The following is a 19412-nucleotide window of genomic DNA, read 5'->3' as shown; positions in this document are numbered from 1 at the left end:
AACAGATAACTAAACTTTAAAAAGCAATAATTAAAGATATCTCTTTTTATATGAAACAACTATGCAATAAAAAAGATAATCACAGGAAAGAAGCCAAAGAAAAGTAACCACTAACCACTGAAACCAAGCATCTCTGAGTTTAGCAATTATATTTCCTCCTTGAAGATATTTGTATGCCTACAAATCTCAATTTTGCTGCCAAACTGTGCTTTGCATTGAAATAGTGACAAGCAATGGTGTAATCTTCATTATTATTATACTAACAATGTGTTGATTCAGTGCTCCCTTACTAAGTTTGTTCTACAGTATGCAAAGCATTACACACGGTACACACTCAAGTTTCTTCAACAGTGTGTACTGTATGTAGACAGTAACAGTAAAGATTTAGTAGATCACCAGCTTATCACCGCCAAGTCAAACCAAAGACTACAGTATAAAAATGGTACCCAATGCCTCCCTGCTCGGCACTCAGCATCAAGGGTTGGATTGGGGGTTAGTCCATACGACATAGTAGCGTCATGTCCCTGGGGTGTACTGTACTTGTCCTATATTAAAATTGGCTAATGTAATTTGGGGGAGCGGGCGGGTCGACGGGCTGGTCGGCGTGCCGGCGGGCGGGCCGGCAGACCTCTGACATCATTCTGACTCAGCTACAAATAAACCACGGCCACGTCACTATGACAACATAACCATAAACAAACCACGAGTCAGCTCCATATATGGGCACAAAAGGGGTAATGCCCATATATGGAACTGTTGGTTCCCAAAGCTACTTACTTACTTACTTTGTAGGTGAAGGCTTTAACTATTTATTTTTAAAGTAAAGTTTAAGCCTTTATTTGATAGTGATAGTGGGGAGAGACCGGGGACTCGTTGGTCAGTGCATCTTGTTTCCATGTGGTAGTTCCCTAACCACTTGGCTATCGGGTCACCCAGGTGAAGGATGCATAAAGATTCGTATTTCCTTTTGGCAAAAGGACACCAGTGTTGTTGTTTTTTTCCTGCTTGACAGCAGTGTTGTTGTTTTTTTCCTGCTTGACAGCGAAGCTATGCTTGTTGCTCCAGTTTTCTTGTTTCCCTGTACGACACCCATTGTACTCGCCTATATCAGCTGTCTTAGTGATGCCCCAGAAAAAATGAAATAAATACACATCGTGGCATAACAGTGGCAAAAACTTTTGACAGGACAGCTGTCTAAACGTGAGACCATTGTATAACAGCTGCGAACACGATTAAAATAAAGGGAAACACATTAACAGAAACTCAATATATTCATATATTGTATTTTACTGTATGTACAGTCCTGAAAAGATTGAGGGAATTTGATTTGCTTCATGTGACAAAACACAGGCTAAAAAATACGCGTGTGTGTGTGTGTGTGTGTGTGTGTGTGTGTGTGTGTGTGTGTGTGTGTGTGTGTGTGTGTGTGTGTGTGTGTGTGTGTGTGTGTGTGTGTGTGTGCGTGCGTGCGTGCGTGCGTGCGTGCGTGCGTGCGTGCGTGCGTGCGTGCGTGCGTGCGTGCGTGCGTGTGTGAGAGCTTTTAGATTGGGACAGCAGTACTACTGGTTCTACAGCTAAAACGTGTTACTACTGCAGGGTTTTTGATGACTGTGCTTTTGATTAACTTTTATCAGTGGTGGGGGATATGTTTTATCCCTAATTCTGGTCACTTAAATACATGCATTTCTTTTTGTGAGATGTAGACTGTGATATGTTTGATACTATGGGCATAAAAGGGACACAGACAGACAGGTACCACGGGTACTCTGACACGGGTACAACGGGTATTGCATAACTGGGTGGGGTGTGCATTTCCAACTTGCAGCTTATTAAATCCACTATTATTTTTTATGATCTTACCTTTGGTTCCAAGACATTTTCCAGAATGGCAGACAAGACGGCAGAGAGCAGCGATACAGCACAGCTCCAGGAGACCTTCAAGAAGTTTGCAGTCCATGGTGACCACGCGGCAACAGGCCGGGAGCTGAACGGGAAGAACTGGGCCAAGCTGTGTAAAGACTGTCACATCGTAGATGGAAAGAATATCACCAGCACTGACGTTGACATTGTCTTCTCCAAGGTCAAGTAAGTGACATGTAACTTTACACTAGGTAGTTAGATTACAGATTATGATTAACAAGGTGATAACCTTTACATGTTTACAATTACATTTTAGATTTTTATAGCAAATGCTTTGTTGACTTCATTGACCCTTTGATATCACTCATTGTTGTATGTATTACTATTTCTATCACTTAACTAGTATGTATGTATAATTAGTAGTTTTGCTGTTTAGTTTTTGTTTTGCATTTATATAATGCCAACTCGACATCGGCTACACACAAACAAACAAAGCCTTTGTTTCCTTGATTAATCAAGGTAACAAAGGCTCAATCCACAGTTCCAGTAAAATTACATCCAATCAATAGTAAGTTGTACACGGGTCAGAGCCACAACAGAGTTGAGGGAAACTAGAAAAAGTGCTCCTTGGAGCACAGGTCTCTGCCAGGTCAGGTAGGTTAGTGGGCCAGCAATGTGCAAAATTCGCCATTCAGGGTGTATAGCGATAACGTGTGCCGATTTACGTGATGTTTGGACAAAATCTGTAGGAGTAATATCAAGAAATGTGTTTTGCAAAAATCTGCCTCCTTGTGGCCCTAAAACAGGCCGTTCTGAAAAATTTGGGTGAGAGATTCTGCTCTGGCATCCAGGGAGTGTGTGTGCACAGTTTCACTGCGATCGGGCCAACAGTGCCAGAGATTAGCCGTTCACAGACACACACACGGACGGACGGGCTGACGGATGCGGACAGGGTGCAAAACATACACCTTTGGCCGGAGACAAAGAAGAAGAGAAGGGGACTAGAAGGAGGAGATAGGAGAGAAAGAGAGGACAGTTAGAAGGTTGAGATGATGAGAAGAGGGGTATATTGTAGGTGTAACATTCAGTTTGTTGTTTGTGTGTTTTTGTGTGAAGAGCGAAGACATCCAGGGTCATAACCTTTGAGGAGTTCATCAGAGCTTTGGAGGATTTGGCTCCCCGCAGGTTCAAAGGTCAAAACAAGGAGGAGGCATTTAAGGCCATGAGCAACCTGCTGGAGGGCAAAGGACCCAACATCACTGGAGTCACGGTCAGAACAACAATCCAATAAAATATACTAATAACATAAAAAACGACAAGCTAGACAGCTAACAAAAAAGAAAACAAAAAAAACTAGGCATCTAACTAATACAGAAACCCAACAAACTACATAACTAACATAAAGAAACCCAAGAGACTGGGCAACTAACAAGACACTGAACAAACTACTATCACATAGAAAAGAAAACCAGTTTCTGTCAGGTTGTGGTTGTTAAGTTTGTTCAATGGTTGTTTTGCTTGCTGTGGTTGTTGGGTTGCAGTTGTTTACTTTCAGTTGTTAGGCTCTGGCTGTTTGGTTGTCAATGACTCCATTGTCTCTGTGTGTGTGTGTGTGTGTGTGTGTGTGTGTGTGTGTGTGTGTGTGTGTGTGTGTGTGTGTGTGTGTGTGTGTGTGTGTGTGTGTGTGTGTGTGTGTGTGTGTGTGTGTGTGTGTGTGTGTGTGTGTGTGTGTGTGTGTGTGTGTGTGTGTGTGTGCGTGCGTGCGTGCGTGCGTGCGTGCGTGCGTGCGTGCGTACGTGTGTGTGTGAGTAGAAAACAACACGGGGCGGAGCGACTGACCGACTGACAGACACGTCCAAATACACAGGCGCTCATCGCCAACGCTTCGACGAATCCGGGAAGGGCAAAGGTCGTGGAGGCCGCGAGGACCTGGTTGAGAAGACAGGGTATGTGGGGTCCTACAAGAACGCCGGAACGTACGAAGACAAGGTCAAGAACCAGTAGGAAGCCGGGGAATCAAACCGACAACCTCTCAGCCTCCAGGAGTGTGTGTGTGTGTGTGTGTGTGTGTGTGTGTGTGTGTGTGTGTGTGTGTGTGTGTGTGTGTGTGTGTGTGTGTGTGTGTGTGTGTGTGTGTGTGTGTGTGTGTGTGTGTGTGTTATGCTATTCCCTAGAAGTTAGTTTGAGTTTAGCTGTAGATGAGAACTGAAATAATAAAAAAAGGGTCAAATTCATATACAGTGTATTACCAGTATACATATACTACATACTGCATAAATATACAGAACATTTTAACATAGAAGACACATAACATAATAGAGATATTTTAGCCATTCAAAAACATTTTACTCCATGTTAAATTATATTCAGAACTAGCATTATGAGTAGATACAGTATGATGACATGCTCTCTAAAGTCACCTTTCAGAAATTAATGATTTCATAGAGATTCATATTTCTTTTCCAGTTATCTGTCAGTAAAAGCTTTAAAACAACAGTCGCTATCAGAGTCAATCGATTCTCTATTCTATGTTGAATCTATTCTCTTTTCTTGGGTTGATTTAGTTTTTGTGTAAAGTGACTGTAGTGGACAACATTTAAATGCTAAATAAATACATTTATAAAGAAAAGAAAGACTATGGCCTTCAATTCTTCATAACATGGTTGACATCATGCTGTGAGTATCAGCATGATGTGGATGAAGAGAAATACCTTGATGGTCTCTTTAGTGATGATGATGATGATGATGATGATGATGATGATGATGTCGACTGATTAGTTGTTGTAGTTTAGGGCTCATCACTTCATAAAATTAAAGGTTAGGACTTGAATGGTGTGCCAGCTCAGAAGTATATATATAACTACACATAATTATGATGCCTCCTTTTTTTTGCGATTTTTGTTTTTTGTCTTGCCTAAACATTAATAAACATTTTACTGTGGAACATAATGCCCATGTGTGTATGTTTTAAGTCTGCAATTATTTTTTTGTTTAGTGAGGAATAATTTGTTTAACAATGTTCTTATACGTTTGGCCTTGTTTACAAAAAAAATAAACTATAGTAATATTTAGGGCATCACAGTATGGAAATAATCTTGTTTAGATTATTAGTATCATTAATAACTTCAGATTGATCTTGTCCAATGTACTAGTTGTAAAAAGATAAATTTAGATGTGATTTGAACATGTTTTGCTTGTTTTGTTTGCAGGATATGTGTACGAAAGGGTTAAAAATGAACCCCATGGGGCTTTATTATGGTACCTGGCAGAGCCTACACACTTTAAGGATTAAGAAACAAGATATGACACAGTCATATTATACCAGGTTGCGGCATGGCTATTTTCAAATAGCCGACGGTTGAAAGTGCTCATGTGGCCTATAGTTGCTTCTTTTGGGCTTGTTTTCCTAGACCTGGTTGCTTATTTCTCTCACTATACATGGCAACACGTTGAAAGGCCAAATGAGGAACAGCGCCACAGTTCATAGAGATACATACAGTGGCCGAACACAATATTGCGGGTCGTCTTTAGATCCCATATTCTGAGAGGACATTGAGCCCTCATTGGCTAAATGACCAGCCAATGAGATCAAGGGCACGCAAAAGGGCCAGCCAATGAGGAAAAAGTCACTACTAGCTGTGTAGATAGAGACCAGGTTTGGCAACCTGGTAAAAAACTAATCCAAGTATTAATAAAAACAGAAATATAGATGTGATAGGGACATTTTCGGCTCTGTATTTTGCAGTTCTTGTCCTGAAATAGTCAGGGTGTGCCTTAATCTTAATAAACATTTCGATGAATTCCATGGGTCAGAATAGTATGGAAAATTTGGTTCATTTTTCTCTGAATGTTCTATTTGCTATGGTTACCAATTTGGGGTTTGGGTGGGATGTGTAAGTCAAAAATGAACCCCATGGGATATTATTTCAGGCTGGTACACACTTCAAGTATTAAGAAAATGTTATCTGAACACTTTCATCTCTATTTCTTGCAGTTTTTGTGCTGTAATAGAGTCAAGATATGCTTAATCCCAATAATAACCACTTTAATGAATTCCTTAAAAATGAACCCCATGGGACATTATTTCAGCCTGGTACCTGGCAGAATCTTAAAATAAATTAAGAAAATAAATCCATATGGAGAGGGGTCCTCGAGCATTGGGTGGATTCCTTTCATTTCATTGGGAGGATTTCTTTCTATATATAATATATATATATATATATATACTATACACACCAAATGAAATGCAGAATCCAAGTTGCTTGAAGGTGTCGTGGATGCCATCCATAGTAACAGTTAAGGAGGAAGAGTGAGAGGCACCGAGTCAGAGTGTGAAGTGTAATACCATTGTAAAGAACCCAAATACGTTTTGCACTAAAATATTATATCCTGGGTGAACAGACAATGCTTTAAGTTGGTATCCTTTTATTTTGTGTTTTGAGCCAAATGCTTTTATTTTGAAAATACTTTTGGACGACGTTATTACCTGCGCGTTGCGCAGAGACAGTTTGACACAACAGCAGTGTGGAGACGCATGTGCTGTTCCTTGCTGCAAAAAGATCGCATATTGTTTATCTTTTGAGATGATCAATTATAGTTTTAGCGCCCCCCGAAGAGGCATAAGGTTAGTAGCCATGGACTGTGCTTACTGCATACAAAACAACACAGGGTTTTTGGTTATAAAGACAGGTCTTTGCTAAAAATGCAGTGCTTGTTTTGTTTACATGCTGTTCAGCATACGGTATATTGATGGACATTAAATGAAAGAAAAGTTTTTCTGCAACAAAGGGTTATGGTAATGGTGCTAAGGATAATAATAACTAACTAAACCAGAGTTAGAGTTAGTTAGTTTACTACTCTTTCTGTAAAATGTGTTGACATTGAAAGGTTTGAATTGTGAATTGCAAAGGAAGGTATTTGATGTTGCAGTATTTCATGCACCTTGGTTAAAAAACGTAATTATTTCATGTCATTATATGCACTTAAAAAAAAGGTTACAAAAAGGCATTTCATTATGTTTATATTGAGTTAAAACAACTGCTAAAAAAAGGAAAACAAGTTCATTAGAAGTGATGATGTTGAAGTCATATTGTGTCTTAATTCATTGTAAAGTAATTACAGCAATGCTGACTGGTCAAAGCCATGTTAAAAAGTACTTTGAGTACAGTTTTTTCTTATTTACATTGTAGCTTATGTGAACTAATGTTATGGTATGGTTGTTCTTTCACAAAATGTGGGAAACTAACAGAGTATTTTTGTTTGTGTTTGTCTTGTCAGTTCTTACGGTGGTCTTTGGATTTTAATAAATTCATAATCATCAGTTTAAGTCTTGACCATCTTTCGGTGGGGGCCGCTACAACCATACTGTGCATGACTGACCAGTCATTGCAGCCAACTGGCCTAACCTGAACCCCATAGAGAATGTATGTTGTATTGTCAAGAGGAAGATGAGAGACACCAGACCCAACAATACAGATGAGCGGAAGGTCGCTATCAAAGCAAACCTGGCTGGGCTTCCATAACACCTCAACAATGCCACAGGCTGATCGCCTCCATGCCACGCCCCCATTGATGAAGTAATTAGTTCAAAAGTAGGCCAGACCAAATATTGAGTAGCATAAATTAACTTCGACATTTCTGTATTATAAATCCTTTTTCTGAGTGGTCTTATGTAATATTCTAATATTTTGAGATACTGGATTTCTGATTTCATGTGCTGTATGCCATAATCATCAAGATTAAAACAAAAAAATAATCGAAATATTTCACTTTATTCACAAATCTAGAATATATGAAAGTTTAACTTTTCAAATTATATTAAATATTAAATATTAAAAACGATATTAGATGCACCTCTGTATAACCACCTGTTGTTCGTAACCTTTGACCTGTAAAACACACAGGAAGCATTTCCAGGTATTGGGTATTGGGTATTGGGTGTTCGGCACAGGACCTCCCCTGGCTTAAGGAACAGATCATCTATCACTATGACAAACACAAACACACAGGTAGGCTGACACCTGTCCACAGACCAGCCCATATCACCATGGATACACCAGATATTACACACACAGATGGCCAGTGTTGATGACAGCAGACAGGCAGTGCTGGAGACAGACAGGCAGTGCTGGAGACAGACAGGCTGTGTTGGAGACAGCAGACAGGCAGTGGAGACAGACAGGCTGTGTTGGAGACAGCAGACAGGCAGTGTTGGAAACAGACAGGCAGTGTTGGAGACAGACAGGCTGTGTTGGAGACAGCAGGCAGGCAGTGTTGGAAACAGACAGGCAGTGCTGGAGACAGACAGGCAGTGTTGGAAACAGACAGGTAGTGTTGAAGACAACAGACAGGCAGCGTTGGACACAGCAGACAAGCAGTGTTAGACATAGCAGACAGGCAGTGTTGGAGAGAGACGGGCTGTGCTGGGGACAGACGGGCAGTATTGGAATAAGGCTGGTGAATCCATCTAGGAGCTGCGGTAAAGAGGAGCTCTGCAAACAGGTGAGGCAACAAAACACGAAAAAACATCTACTCTAAAAGTCAAGAAAAGGACTTCACAGTTAATATTATCCACCCCCAGTATTGTTGGTAGTTGACAGGAAGTGTGTATTATCCCCAAACCATATATTGTATATTGTTAGCAATATTATTGTATCACAGTAAATAATGTGTGATGTAGGCCTACAGTGCAAATGTATGTATATGAAGTCTATCATATATCTGTGTATAGATGGCTACAATGTACTGTACATATTTTATGAAAACTGTCCAATGACTTGACAAGTAATATCCAATGACTGTCTTTATAGAAGCAGTTTGGACAGAATCAGAATGAACAACACTGATGATGCTGCAGATCGTAAGACTAACTTCTATCTATCTGTCTAGCTAGCTTAATAGTAGTAGGCCTAGTTGTAGTTGTATCGTCGGTGTCCAGGACGAACCAGCTAACTCCATTTTCATCTTTTCTTTTTTTTTCATAAATCGACGCTATTGAACACCCTTCACATCTGTGTAAAAAAATCTAAACATTTGAACCAATGAAAAGTATTAAAAAGCGCCTCAGACGAAAACTCCCAACTCCATTGGATCCTCAAACTGTCCGTCAAAAACAAACAACTCCCCCCTCTCCTCTACACAGTGCTACAGCACAGCATTAGCAGTGCGCGTTGCGCAGTGAACGAGGAGGGGGAACACGTAAACAGACTCCCCGTAGTCTGTAAAACTATGCAGTGTACCTGTTTATCAAACAGCACTGACGCTAATGTTATGAAAACAAGTAATTATATTTCTAAAATCTATGAAGTGTTTAATGAGGAGAGCATTGTGATAAGAAGAAAGACGTTCATAGCATTTCTGTCGCGCTAGTGTTCTACTACCTCTTAGCAGAAGTTATTGTAATATTTAAAGTCCTGTTTATTGTTGTAGGCCTATATAATAAGTGTCATGAAGCATCAGGGCATTAATTCACACGTTGTTGTGATGCATTGTGAGCTTGGAGATCCATTGTTAGCTTTTGGGAATCTGTACCCTTTTGAAACCCCTCTCTCAGCAGCGAGTGGAGCTACTGTTGTTTGGACACCTAACTCCATTTCAGCTTGATTTCTGCTCGTCTGAAACTTCTAACTCCACTCGCGCTGGGTAAAGTGTTGATTTACCCGCGATTTGGGTAAAGTGTTGATAATATAATGACACATGGAATTATCTCACAATATATACAGTCACTATACCAACTTTGATGAGGTAGTATTGCTTTGTTTTAAAAATATAAGGTTTTCTTCATTTTCTGAAAAACGTATATTTTGTTTTTTCGTTTCCTGAACAATGAGCGTTTTGGAGTTAGCAGTTTCGCGCTGGACAGCAGAGATATATTATAATATATTATATTATTATAATAATTATTATATTATTATTCATGATTTATTCATATTTCTTTCTACTACCCTGTAGAACCACGGTCTCCTCCTGTTCTTCCTCCTCCTCCTCTTCGCTCGGCTCTTCGATCCTCCAGTTCCCCCCCTTACTCACGGGAGAGAGGCAGAGTCTCTTTCTGCCCCGACTCCACTGACCCTGATGAAAACTCACCCCCCAGACTGCTTCTGAAAGATCCAGTTAGTCCAAACTCACCTGACAGACTGCTTCTGAAAGATCCAGTTAATCCATACTCACCCGACAAGCTGGTTCTGAAAGACCCAAGTAGCTTGCTGGACAGTGAACTGTGGTCCACCTGGATGGGGACATCAGTCCCACAGGGGCCTACTGAGTACAGCTGTACCCAGGAGAGAGACACCATGTGTGGACTGCCTGCTCCTCTCCAACCCCTGGAGACAGAAAGCTCCAGAGAGATAAAACTGGAGGAAAAGGAACAGAGGACACTGCTGGAACTCAACTCAGGTCAGAGTTGCCCTCTGACCTGAGCTGAGATTATAGTTCACCTCGACTAAACAGCATACAGTTGCTGTCCGGCAGAAACCAGCTAACTACATTTTTCCGCTTTTGCATTTATTTTCCATAAATCAGTGCTATTGAACACCCTTTACGTCTGTGTGTTGATTAAGAAAATATTGAACCAATGAAAAGTATCAAAAGGCGCTTCTGACAAAACCGGCTAACTCCATTGGATCCTCAAACTTTATGCTAAACCAGCTAAATCTACCAAAGGGGGGTGGAGATAGATGGTTTTGCTGACTCCAGGCTCCACCCCCTTTGACCTCCAACCTCATTGTGAGCTTGGAGGTCCATTCAGCTGTTCTTATCAATGATGAACAAAACCTCCTAACTCCACTTTTTGTTTTGTTTTTGTCCTTTCCTGAACAATTTACATTTTGGTGTTAACTGTTTTCTGCCGGACAGCAGAGATACATCATAAACTGCACCTTAATGATTATGTGAAAATGATGTCCATTATATTGTCCAAAGTCTGTGTATGAAGCAAGTAATCAGCACCCACTGATAATCCAACTTTAAACTGATTAAGACATATCAAGTTAGGCAGTATTAGTATAACATACTGTACAAGCACATTATGTTCTTAAACTAAGTTGATTTCAAGCAAATTGGCTTTTGATGCAGTTTTCATATATACCACTAGATAGTAGTTAATTATAAGACCAAGAAAAGAAAATAACCCTAACCAACATAACCATGACCTGTTGACCTTCAAGTCACACAGACAGCAGTCTGTCTTCTTTAGACAGCGGTAAGTCATCCTCCTCTTTCTCTCTGCAGATGTGTGTCAGTGTCTCCCTCCTCCTAGGCCCCAGAATGGTCTGAATCAGCCAGGTGTCTTTTCAGAAGAGCTGCTCTGCTACCACACACCCCAGCTTCAGAAGGCCTGTGAGGTAGAAGAACCAGGAAGTGGTCTGGGCTCTGGGCTCAGATCTCCTGGCAACGGAGTCCAGGTCCTTAAACGAACCGCACACATGCACGCACACATGCATGCACACACACATGCATGCATGCACGCCCAAGTTCTGAACTCACCTCTCAAGACTCACTTCACCCCCTAGCACTCCTCGTTTTACATCCCTTCTTGTACCATCTATGATAGATGCTACTAGATACAGTATACTCTGCAGATCTATGTTCATTACAATACAGTACATTACAGTTTTCTTGTTATGGGGCCAGGCTTCCAGCATGGACCCATATTGTTATTCGCATTATTCCATTTCTTCTTCTTCTTCTTCTTCTTCTTCTTCTGCCACTTTTGGCAGTTCTGGCTGAACCGTGCAGTCGCTTTTTATGAAACTCGGCCATATGGTAGATGGTCATGAAAAACGATCAAAAAATTAATCTCACAATCTTTCGTCAAAAGGTGGCGCTATAGCACTCAGTTGAAAATGACAACTTTGAACAGGTACAACTCATGCCCTGTTTCACCTACAGCCATGAAACTTCGATGCACACATGCGTCTCCTCATGCTGAACAACTTTCACACTCTGACTTTTGACCTCTGACCTTTAGATCTCCCACCATTTTGAATTATATGAAAAACAGTTAAAACCTATCTCCTCCTGGGATTTTTGAGTAATCTGCACGAAACTTTTTACACATGAACTTTGGACCTATACCAAAAAACGTTTGCAAAATATCTTCCATAAGTGAAAAAATGAAGCTTTAATGAGCCAATGAATATTGCAGTTTTATGACAATTATTCATCTGCCCCTAACGCATACATGCAGACTTACTATTCTTTGAAACTTTGCAGAAATGTAAAGGGCCATTCCAAATATCACTGAAACCAATCTTACTCCAATTGGTCAAACGGGGGCGCTATAGCAATTTTTTGAAAATTGAAACTTTAAACAGGCAAAAGTCATGCCTCGTTTGGCCGACAGCCATTAGACCTGCTTACACATGTGCCTTGACTAATGAGGAACACATCTATCACGTTGACCAGTAAGCACCGCCCTTAGATTGTCCGCAATCTTGAGCAGTTTGAAAAACACTTAAACCCAGGATTTTTCAGCTATTTGCGTGAAACTGTATGATCTGTGTGATCTCCTTTTTCACAGGTTCTTGTCTGTTGGTGGCTTCTCGCTTAAATGTGTGCCCCACAACCTGAAGGTCACCAGTTCAAGCCTCACTTGGTGCAGACTTCATCTGAGTTGCATTTCACACAAGATGACTATCAATGAATACATCTGCAATTGTTAAAGATAACATGCAATACTTAATTGAGTGTTTTTTACATACAGCTGATCTACAATCTCACAACTTTTCAGATAGCAATGAGAGTATGTTTTTTCAATGTATAACATACTTCATTGTGAAAATAGCCAATGTACAATCTGACAACTTTTAATGGTTTGTGAGCTTGTAGATCGGCTACTTTCACTAATTTTGGTTCTGAGGAGATGTACAATTTCTTCATTGGTAAATGGTTTGTGAACGAGTGATCTTAGTGTTAGTGAAACAGGGGCTTGGGTCATGACAGAAGGCAAGAGTTTGTGATCCTCAACAGACAATATCAGCCTGGACAAAGATATAGCACTATAGGTAGTGTTGCAGCTACCTAAGAGTGCTTCATGACCGTAAGGTTGCCGGTTCAAGCCTCACTTGATGCAGACTCATTTAAGTTGAAATGCAAAAAACATGACTCAATCTATTCCGTTTCCATGTCTTTCTCTTCAATCTATTCCATTTGTCTCTCTCTCTGTCTCTTCAATCTATTCCGTCTCTCTCTCTCTCTCTCTGTCTCTTCAATCTATTCCGTCTCTCTCTCTCTCTCTGTCTCTTCAATCTATTCCGTCTCTCTCTCTCTCTCTGTCTCTTCAATCTATTCCGTCTCTCTCTCTCTCTCTGTCTCTTCAATCTATTCCGTCTCTTCAATCTATTCCGTCTCTTCAATCTATTCCGTCTCTTCAATCTATTCCGTCTCTTCAATCTATTCCGTCTCTCTCTCTCTCTCTCTCTCTCTCTCTCTCTCTCTCTCTCTCTCTCTCTCTCTCTCTCTCTCTCTCTCTCTCTCTCTCTCTCTCTCTCTCTCTCTCTCTCTCTCTCTCTCTCTCTCTCTCTCTCTCTCTCTCTCTCTCTCTCTCTCTCTGAGGGGTGGCCATAGCTGAGTGGTTAGTGAGCCCGCCTAGGGAGCCAGAGACTCTGGTTGCCCCAGGTACGATTCCAGGCCAGGTCAGCAAATGTGTCGATGAAATGAAATTTGTCCCTGAGCAAGACTTAACCCCTAATTGCTCACAGGCACTCATTGGAAACAAGACCGCAAGGACTTTCATGAACTGACCTGTTAAAGGAATTATCATTTCTCTTTCTCTCTCCTGGCCCCATATTATCGCTGCTTGCAGCTATATTTTCAATTGTTTTTCCTTGACCAGAAATGCTAAGAATGTTATTTAGATAGCATGTTAGATGCTAGGTTTGATGTTTATCTGGTATCCTAGTTTCTTTGAAGCACTAAATTGTTCTTTACACTCTACTTATATTTGACAATTTACCCTGTCCTTTGTTGACTATTTCGCTCTTGTAAGTCGTTTTGGATAAGCACATCTGCTAAATGCCTAAAATGTAAATTGTAAGTGTAGAGTGAAGAGTGTTGACTGAAGTAAAATGTGTTTCTGTTTTAGAGTTCCACTCAGAGAGACAGAGACAGTGATTTCCAACTGAAGACTTCCCCACAGAAACCTGATCCTGACCCCAAACCAGATGTTAACCCTGACCCCAAACCAGATGTTAACCCTGACCCCAAACCAGATCTTAACCCTGACCCCAGCGTTGTACACATTCCCATCCCCAAACCCCCCCTCAGTGTGTCTGTTCTCTCGTCCACCCTGCGTGTTCTCTTGGACCTGGTTGACCGATACTGGAGTGGACCACTCTCCCTCCATCTCCATCCCACATTCCTTGGTACTGGACAGCTCCAGGGGCAAATGCTGTATATAGTTGTTTTAAAAGGGAGGGGGAAAGGGTGTGGGGATGTGAAGTTAATGTTATACATTAACATCATAATCTGCTCTGGATGTGAGCAGTTCCAGCTCACATTTGACAATATACCGAAATTACATTAGAAGATGAGAAGTAAAATGAGCATAATAGAATATAGCTCCTAAAACTTTTATTTTATTCTATACCTATGATGCACTTCATGGTCAGTATCATGTCACTATCATGGCCAGTATCATGTCAGTATCATGGTCAGTATCATGTCAGTATCATGGTCAGTATCATGGTTAGTATCATGGTCAGTATCATGGTAAATATCGTGTCAGTATCATGGGCAATATCATCATGTTGTGCAGACTTTATTTCTCATTTCTGATAATATTTTTCTCTCCAGCACCTGCTCAACATTTTGAATGTGCATGTTCTATAACAGTTGCTGCAGAAACTATAAAGACGACATGATAAGAAACCAGAGAATCTCCCAGCATCTTGACTCTTGACATCTTGTGCCGGTATGTTCTACAGGAAAGGTGTATGACCTTCTGTCCATGCTGGCTGTCCCCTGTCAGAGAGACACAGACAGGCCAAGGGAAACAGAGGCCCAGAGAGACATGCAAACAGAGACAAGTGGGGGTATTAAAGTAACTGTTCAGAACAGAGAACTGGTGACCTTGAGAAGGAAGCTGGCCCAAAGCCAGGAGCAGCTGGTAAGCAGTATTACTGACTCGTTTGTTATGCTTAATCAATCACCTTTGATGAATTGATGAATTACAACAACTAGTACAAATAATAATAATAGCATAATAACTGATTAAAGAAAGAAATACTGATAATAATTAACCACATGAACCCTATAGCCTAATTGACCAGCATCCCCCAGGAGTGTCTAATTTTCTCTCTCTACAAAACAATGTCACAATGTGTCAATGTTAGCTCGTAGATCTGCTATTTCCGCTGAATATTTCCCTATTTTCACTTAATATGACATGCCCGGAATAGGGACACTAGAGTTCATGTGGTTAAATAGCTGTCTCTCCTCTCCTATCTGTGTTTCCTACCTACATGTCCATCATAGCCCAGCCCTTTTCTTGCTACAATAGAAAAAGTAAATTAATAGACAGATAAATAATAATATGTCACGTCTCATGTGTTGTTGTAGGTGAGTGTGAAGAGGCGTCTGTTTTTAGCACTGAAGGAAAACTATGAACTCAGACGATCCAACATCAAACACAGTCCTGTCCTTACAGGTATTATGAGAAATACAGTACAGTAATATGTACAGTACAATATGGTAATATTGTACTAAATTATACTGTACTTTGATATTATATCGTGTGTGTGTGTGTGTGTGTGTGTGTGTGTGTGTGTGTGTGTGTGTGTGTGTGTGTGTGTGTGTGTGTGTGTGTGTGTGTGTGTGTGTGTGTGTGTGTGTGTGTGTGTGTGTGTGTGTGTGTGTGTGTGTGTGTGTGTGTGTGCGCGCGCGCGCGTAGGTAACCAGGCCACGTGTGTCCAGCAGCAATCAAAGCTTTTGAAGGAACAAGAGGAACATCTGAAACAGCTGCAACATACACACAGGTACGCACACGCACACACACACACACACACAGGCTTTTTAGTGAATAAAACGTTGTATAGAGCAATGGTTAATTTCAAGGATTGTATTTTGCTGCGGATCCCCATCTGAAAGTATTTTTGTGCCAGGGACCCCGAGAAAATAACATTTGTGTAAAAAAGTTATCTAATTACCAAACATTTTCAAGATTTTTCAATAAAAAATCATTTAAAAAAATAGCAGATGTACAAGCAAACATTTATACATCTGCAAGTGGTTAAAATGATTGTGATGCTGTTCTGTTACAGATGTACTGTAACTTTAATTTATTTGTAGTAATGGTTTGTTTTGTTAGTGTATTTGCTAGTGGCTGATGTTTAAAAGGGAGAGCTTTTATTTTGACTTTAATTTAATTTCAGATTGAAATCACATGTTTATGTTTTCCAGGTCTCTGGTATCCAGTAATGAGTCTCTATTGCATCTGCTGGATGGACAGAAAGCTGCTTCTACACAGAGTCCACTGCACACACTGTGATCCTGAGCCTAAAGCTGGAGCACAGGACAGACTGAGTTCCACTCTATCTCCAACTTTTAACATCGAGAGTGAACAATTCTAACCATTTGTAAATTCTATGAATTACAAATGGATACATTAACACTGAGGATCTATAGTGGAAATGTATATGAATATAGGCTACTAGTGTTAATTGTAACAATGTTCCCAACATGTGAGCTGTTTATTGTATTTTTTTTTTATCAAATACTTGTTCTTACTTACTGACTGACAGTAGGCTACTGACTATAAAACCAATGAAAAAAATAAATGTCCTGCCGAAAGAAAGAAAGAAAGAACCTCGCACAACACATATTGTGAACAAAATCGGTTATGCAGTTGAATGGACACAAGGGGGCAGCACATAGTAACTTTACTGCTACTGACGAGAGTCTGTCTACATAACACAGACTGACACAGACACAACAGTGCTATCCTCACTGTTGATGTGCCAGCAGGAGGGAGAATACAAATAAGTTAGAAACCCAAGGAAAACTGCTGACTGGGCTGAGGTTGGCAGCAGGATTTTAACCACATTAACCATGGCGTCCCTTATTTTGGGCATGTCATTATAATTGAAAATTCTCAAAAATAGGTTATGCGACACATTGTGAGCTTCTACATTGGCTATTTTCGTCAAGTAGTAATTGTTAAGCAGTAATGGTTCAACTCCAAAAGGTGGAGAATGGAGACTGAATAGGTCAAAAACAAACAAAAAAATATGAAGAATGAAATGCAAAGATGTTACTTAAGTACTGTACACTTTAACAGCTTATATAAACATTTACATCTTCATTGAGACAATTATCTTACCTAAAACAAAAGCTCCCTCAATCATAACCCAACTTAGGAATCTTTTTTCCAACATTAGGCCTACTATTTACAAAGAATACATAATGAAAATGATTTTAATGTATGTACTGTACTTTTGACATTTCATAAAGAAATGCTTGAATGACATGTCTTTAATGTGTTCTTTGACTGGTTTGAGATAAAATTTGAACAAAACAAACATTATGTAGGCTACAGTACGTAATCTTTGTCTGACTTTCTTTTTATTAGTAAGCAGTGTGGTGCAACTGATCAGTGCCTGTTTACCCGTTTTTTTCAGCGTGGACTGAATAATCTTCTAGAATATTTCCTGTTCCATCATCAAAAAGACGGGGATGTTTCAAGAATAAACACAGCACCTGGCTTGAGCTCAAAATGTTCTTTCTTAACATCAACCAAGAACCACAGCTCACCATCTCTGGACTACATGCAGAGCTGGATCCCTGAATGCAAAGGTCAAGGGGGGCCTCTAGCAAATAGGACCAAGTGACACCCTTTATTTCAGAAGCTGAACCAAAAAGTCCCCGCCACCGTTTTATGAACAGGCAAAGTAGGCAAGTACAGCACTACAGGCCCAAAGCAATAAGGGGTCCCACAGAGAGCTCATTCAAGTCGGTCAGAAGGGCCCCATGGGATTTTCTGCTTAGTGTCCTAACAGTCTCAAGACTCGCCTCTGCTCACAAAATGGCTTAATGTTTAGTACTAGTTTTGCTGTCCTTTCTGGTTAACCAGGGGGCCTATTTCACGAAAGCCTGGATTTGACACCTATCCTGGCTTAATTTAGCCAGGATTAGCGATGAATCGGTTTCATGAAAGCTGAATTATCTTGCCAGATTAGTTTAGCCAGAGCACCCTGGATAAGCCATGACTCGATTTCACGAAAGAAAATGTACGCAATCCTACCTTAGTCACCATGGAAATGTAGCTGTGAAGTTAGCCTGGTAGGGACCAGGCTAACAGCCAAGCTTACTTAATCCAGTGCCTTCAAGTTGTTCCACAATTCAACACATGTGTTTGTATATGGACTCATTTTAATGACCCTGCATTCAAATAAAATGAAATGCTTAACGCTTTTTGAAAGTCCTGAAAAAAACAAACAAGACTCGCACAACAAAAATCGGCAAGACACACCATCTCCGGTTTACTTCCCGTATCTGCATAGTCTCGCGTCTCGCGTAGCTATCTGCGTGAAGTGGGCGGACGCCTTTTTAGGAGACCGGAAGCAGGTTGGCGTCCGCCCACTTCATGCAGATAGCGACGCGAGACTAAGCAGATACGGGAAGTAAACCGGAGATGGTGTGTCTTGCCAAATGATGTTGTGCGAGTCTTGTTTTTTTTTGTCGATCTGCTGTATCTGCTATTTTAGAATGTTTATGCTGAAAAGCAACAGTTTTGGCCATGAGGTTTCCTCCCGACAGACAATATATTATTATTATTATTATTATTATTATTATTATTATACATTGTACATGCAAAATTGCTGCTATAAGAAAACGTATTGTTACTGCACTGTTTCTTATTTTTATTTTCATTTGTAATACAATGTCACTGACATCACAAGGTATTCTTCATTTTACGTATGGTCCAGTATATTATTAATTCATATCAGTCACTGTATTCCAGTGGGGCAAGGCAGCCTACTGTAAGTCTTAAACAAAATATATAAAACATAACCCTAACCCTCAACAGTGGGATAAAATCAATATGGTAAGGTCTTATGCAAATGAGCCATGCGGTCGAATGTAAAGAAATCGCTAGTGCTGTCTGGATCTGTCATGACTGTCATGGATGAACTTCAACCTGGTGTTTGCACTTTCTCCATTTATGACCTGTTCATTCATCTACATAAACGTTCGGATTTCAAATATAAAGTTTTTGACCCTGGCGAGGGTGGGAGTTGAAAGTGTGACTTCTGCTTCACTTGCGGCTGCTCTATCCATAACTCAGTCGGAAGAGCTCTTGACTTCAGACCACAAGATGTGTGTAAACAACATCTGAAGAGAATTGAGCTCCTGACCCCTGGGTAGTTGAGTATAGTATCATTTTTTGTTATTTAGCAAGCTGCTAGTAGTTGTACACTAAGTGCTTTTCTATTGGTACTGTATTATTAGCTTGTGTGGTAGTCTGTAGTTTCTAGTAGTTTTTGTGTTTTTGTGCTAAAAGCAGTTGGCTATTGGCACCCTGGAGTAGAAGTAGTTTCACCCTGTAAGATAGGCCA

At 40.4% G+C, this 19412-nt stretch overlaps 1 protein-coding gene and 1 long non-coding RNA gene across 2 annotated transcripts in view; both read left to right on the top strand.

Annotated features, from left to right (window-relative positions):
* The window catches only part of tppp3 (tubulin polymerization-promoting protein family member 3), a 7077-nt gene extending 2263 nt beyond the window's left edge, over nucleotides 1–4814 (top strand). The window contains exons 2-4 of the mRNA XM_084056531.1: nucleotides 1874–2085; nucleotides 2977–3130; nucleotides 3673–4814. Of these exons, the coding sequence (XP_083912657.1) occupies nucleotides 1886–2085; nucleotides 2977–3130; nucleotides 3673–3864 (546 nt within the window). The 5' untranslated portion in view covers nucleotides 1874–1885 and the 3' untranslated portion in view covers nucleotides 3865–4814. The remainder of the gene's footprint in view (nucleotides 1–1873; nucleotides 2086–2976; nucleotides 3131–3672) is intronic.
* Nucleotides 4815–6398: 1584 nt separating this feature from the next.
* On the top strand, nucleotides 6399–16528 carry LOC311042394. The gene is made up of 4 exons (XR_014600502.1): nucleotides 6399–6484; nucleotides 15418–15505; nucleotides 15749–15833; nucleotides 16258–16528. It is a non-coding gene; the product is annotated as an uncharacterized lncRNA (long non-coding RNA).
* The last annotated feature ends 2884 nt before the right edge of the window (nucleotides 16529–19412 follow it).

The sequence above is a fragment of the Gymnoscopelus microlampas genome (assembly GCF_963454915.1).
Source record: "Gymnoscopelus microlampas genome assembly, chromosome: 1".
Classification (NCBI taxonomy): Eukaryota; Metazoa; Chordata; class Actinopteri; order Myctophiformes; family Myctophidae; genus Gymnoscopelus; species Gymnoscopelus microlampas.
The sequence above is the reverse complement of the archived record's forward strand: the minus strand, read 5'-3'. Positions and strand labels throughout refer to the sequence as shown.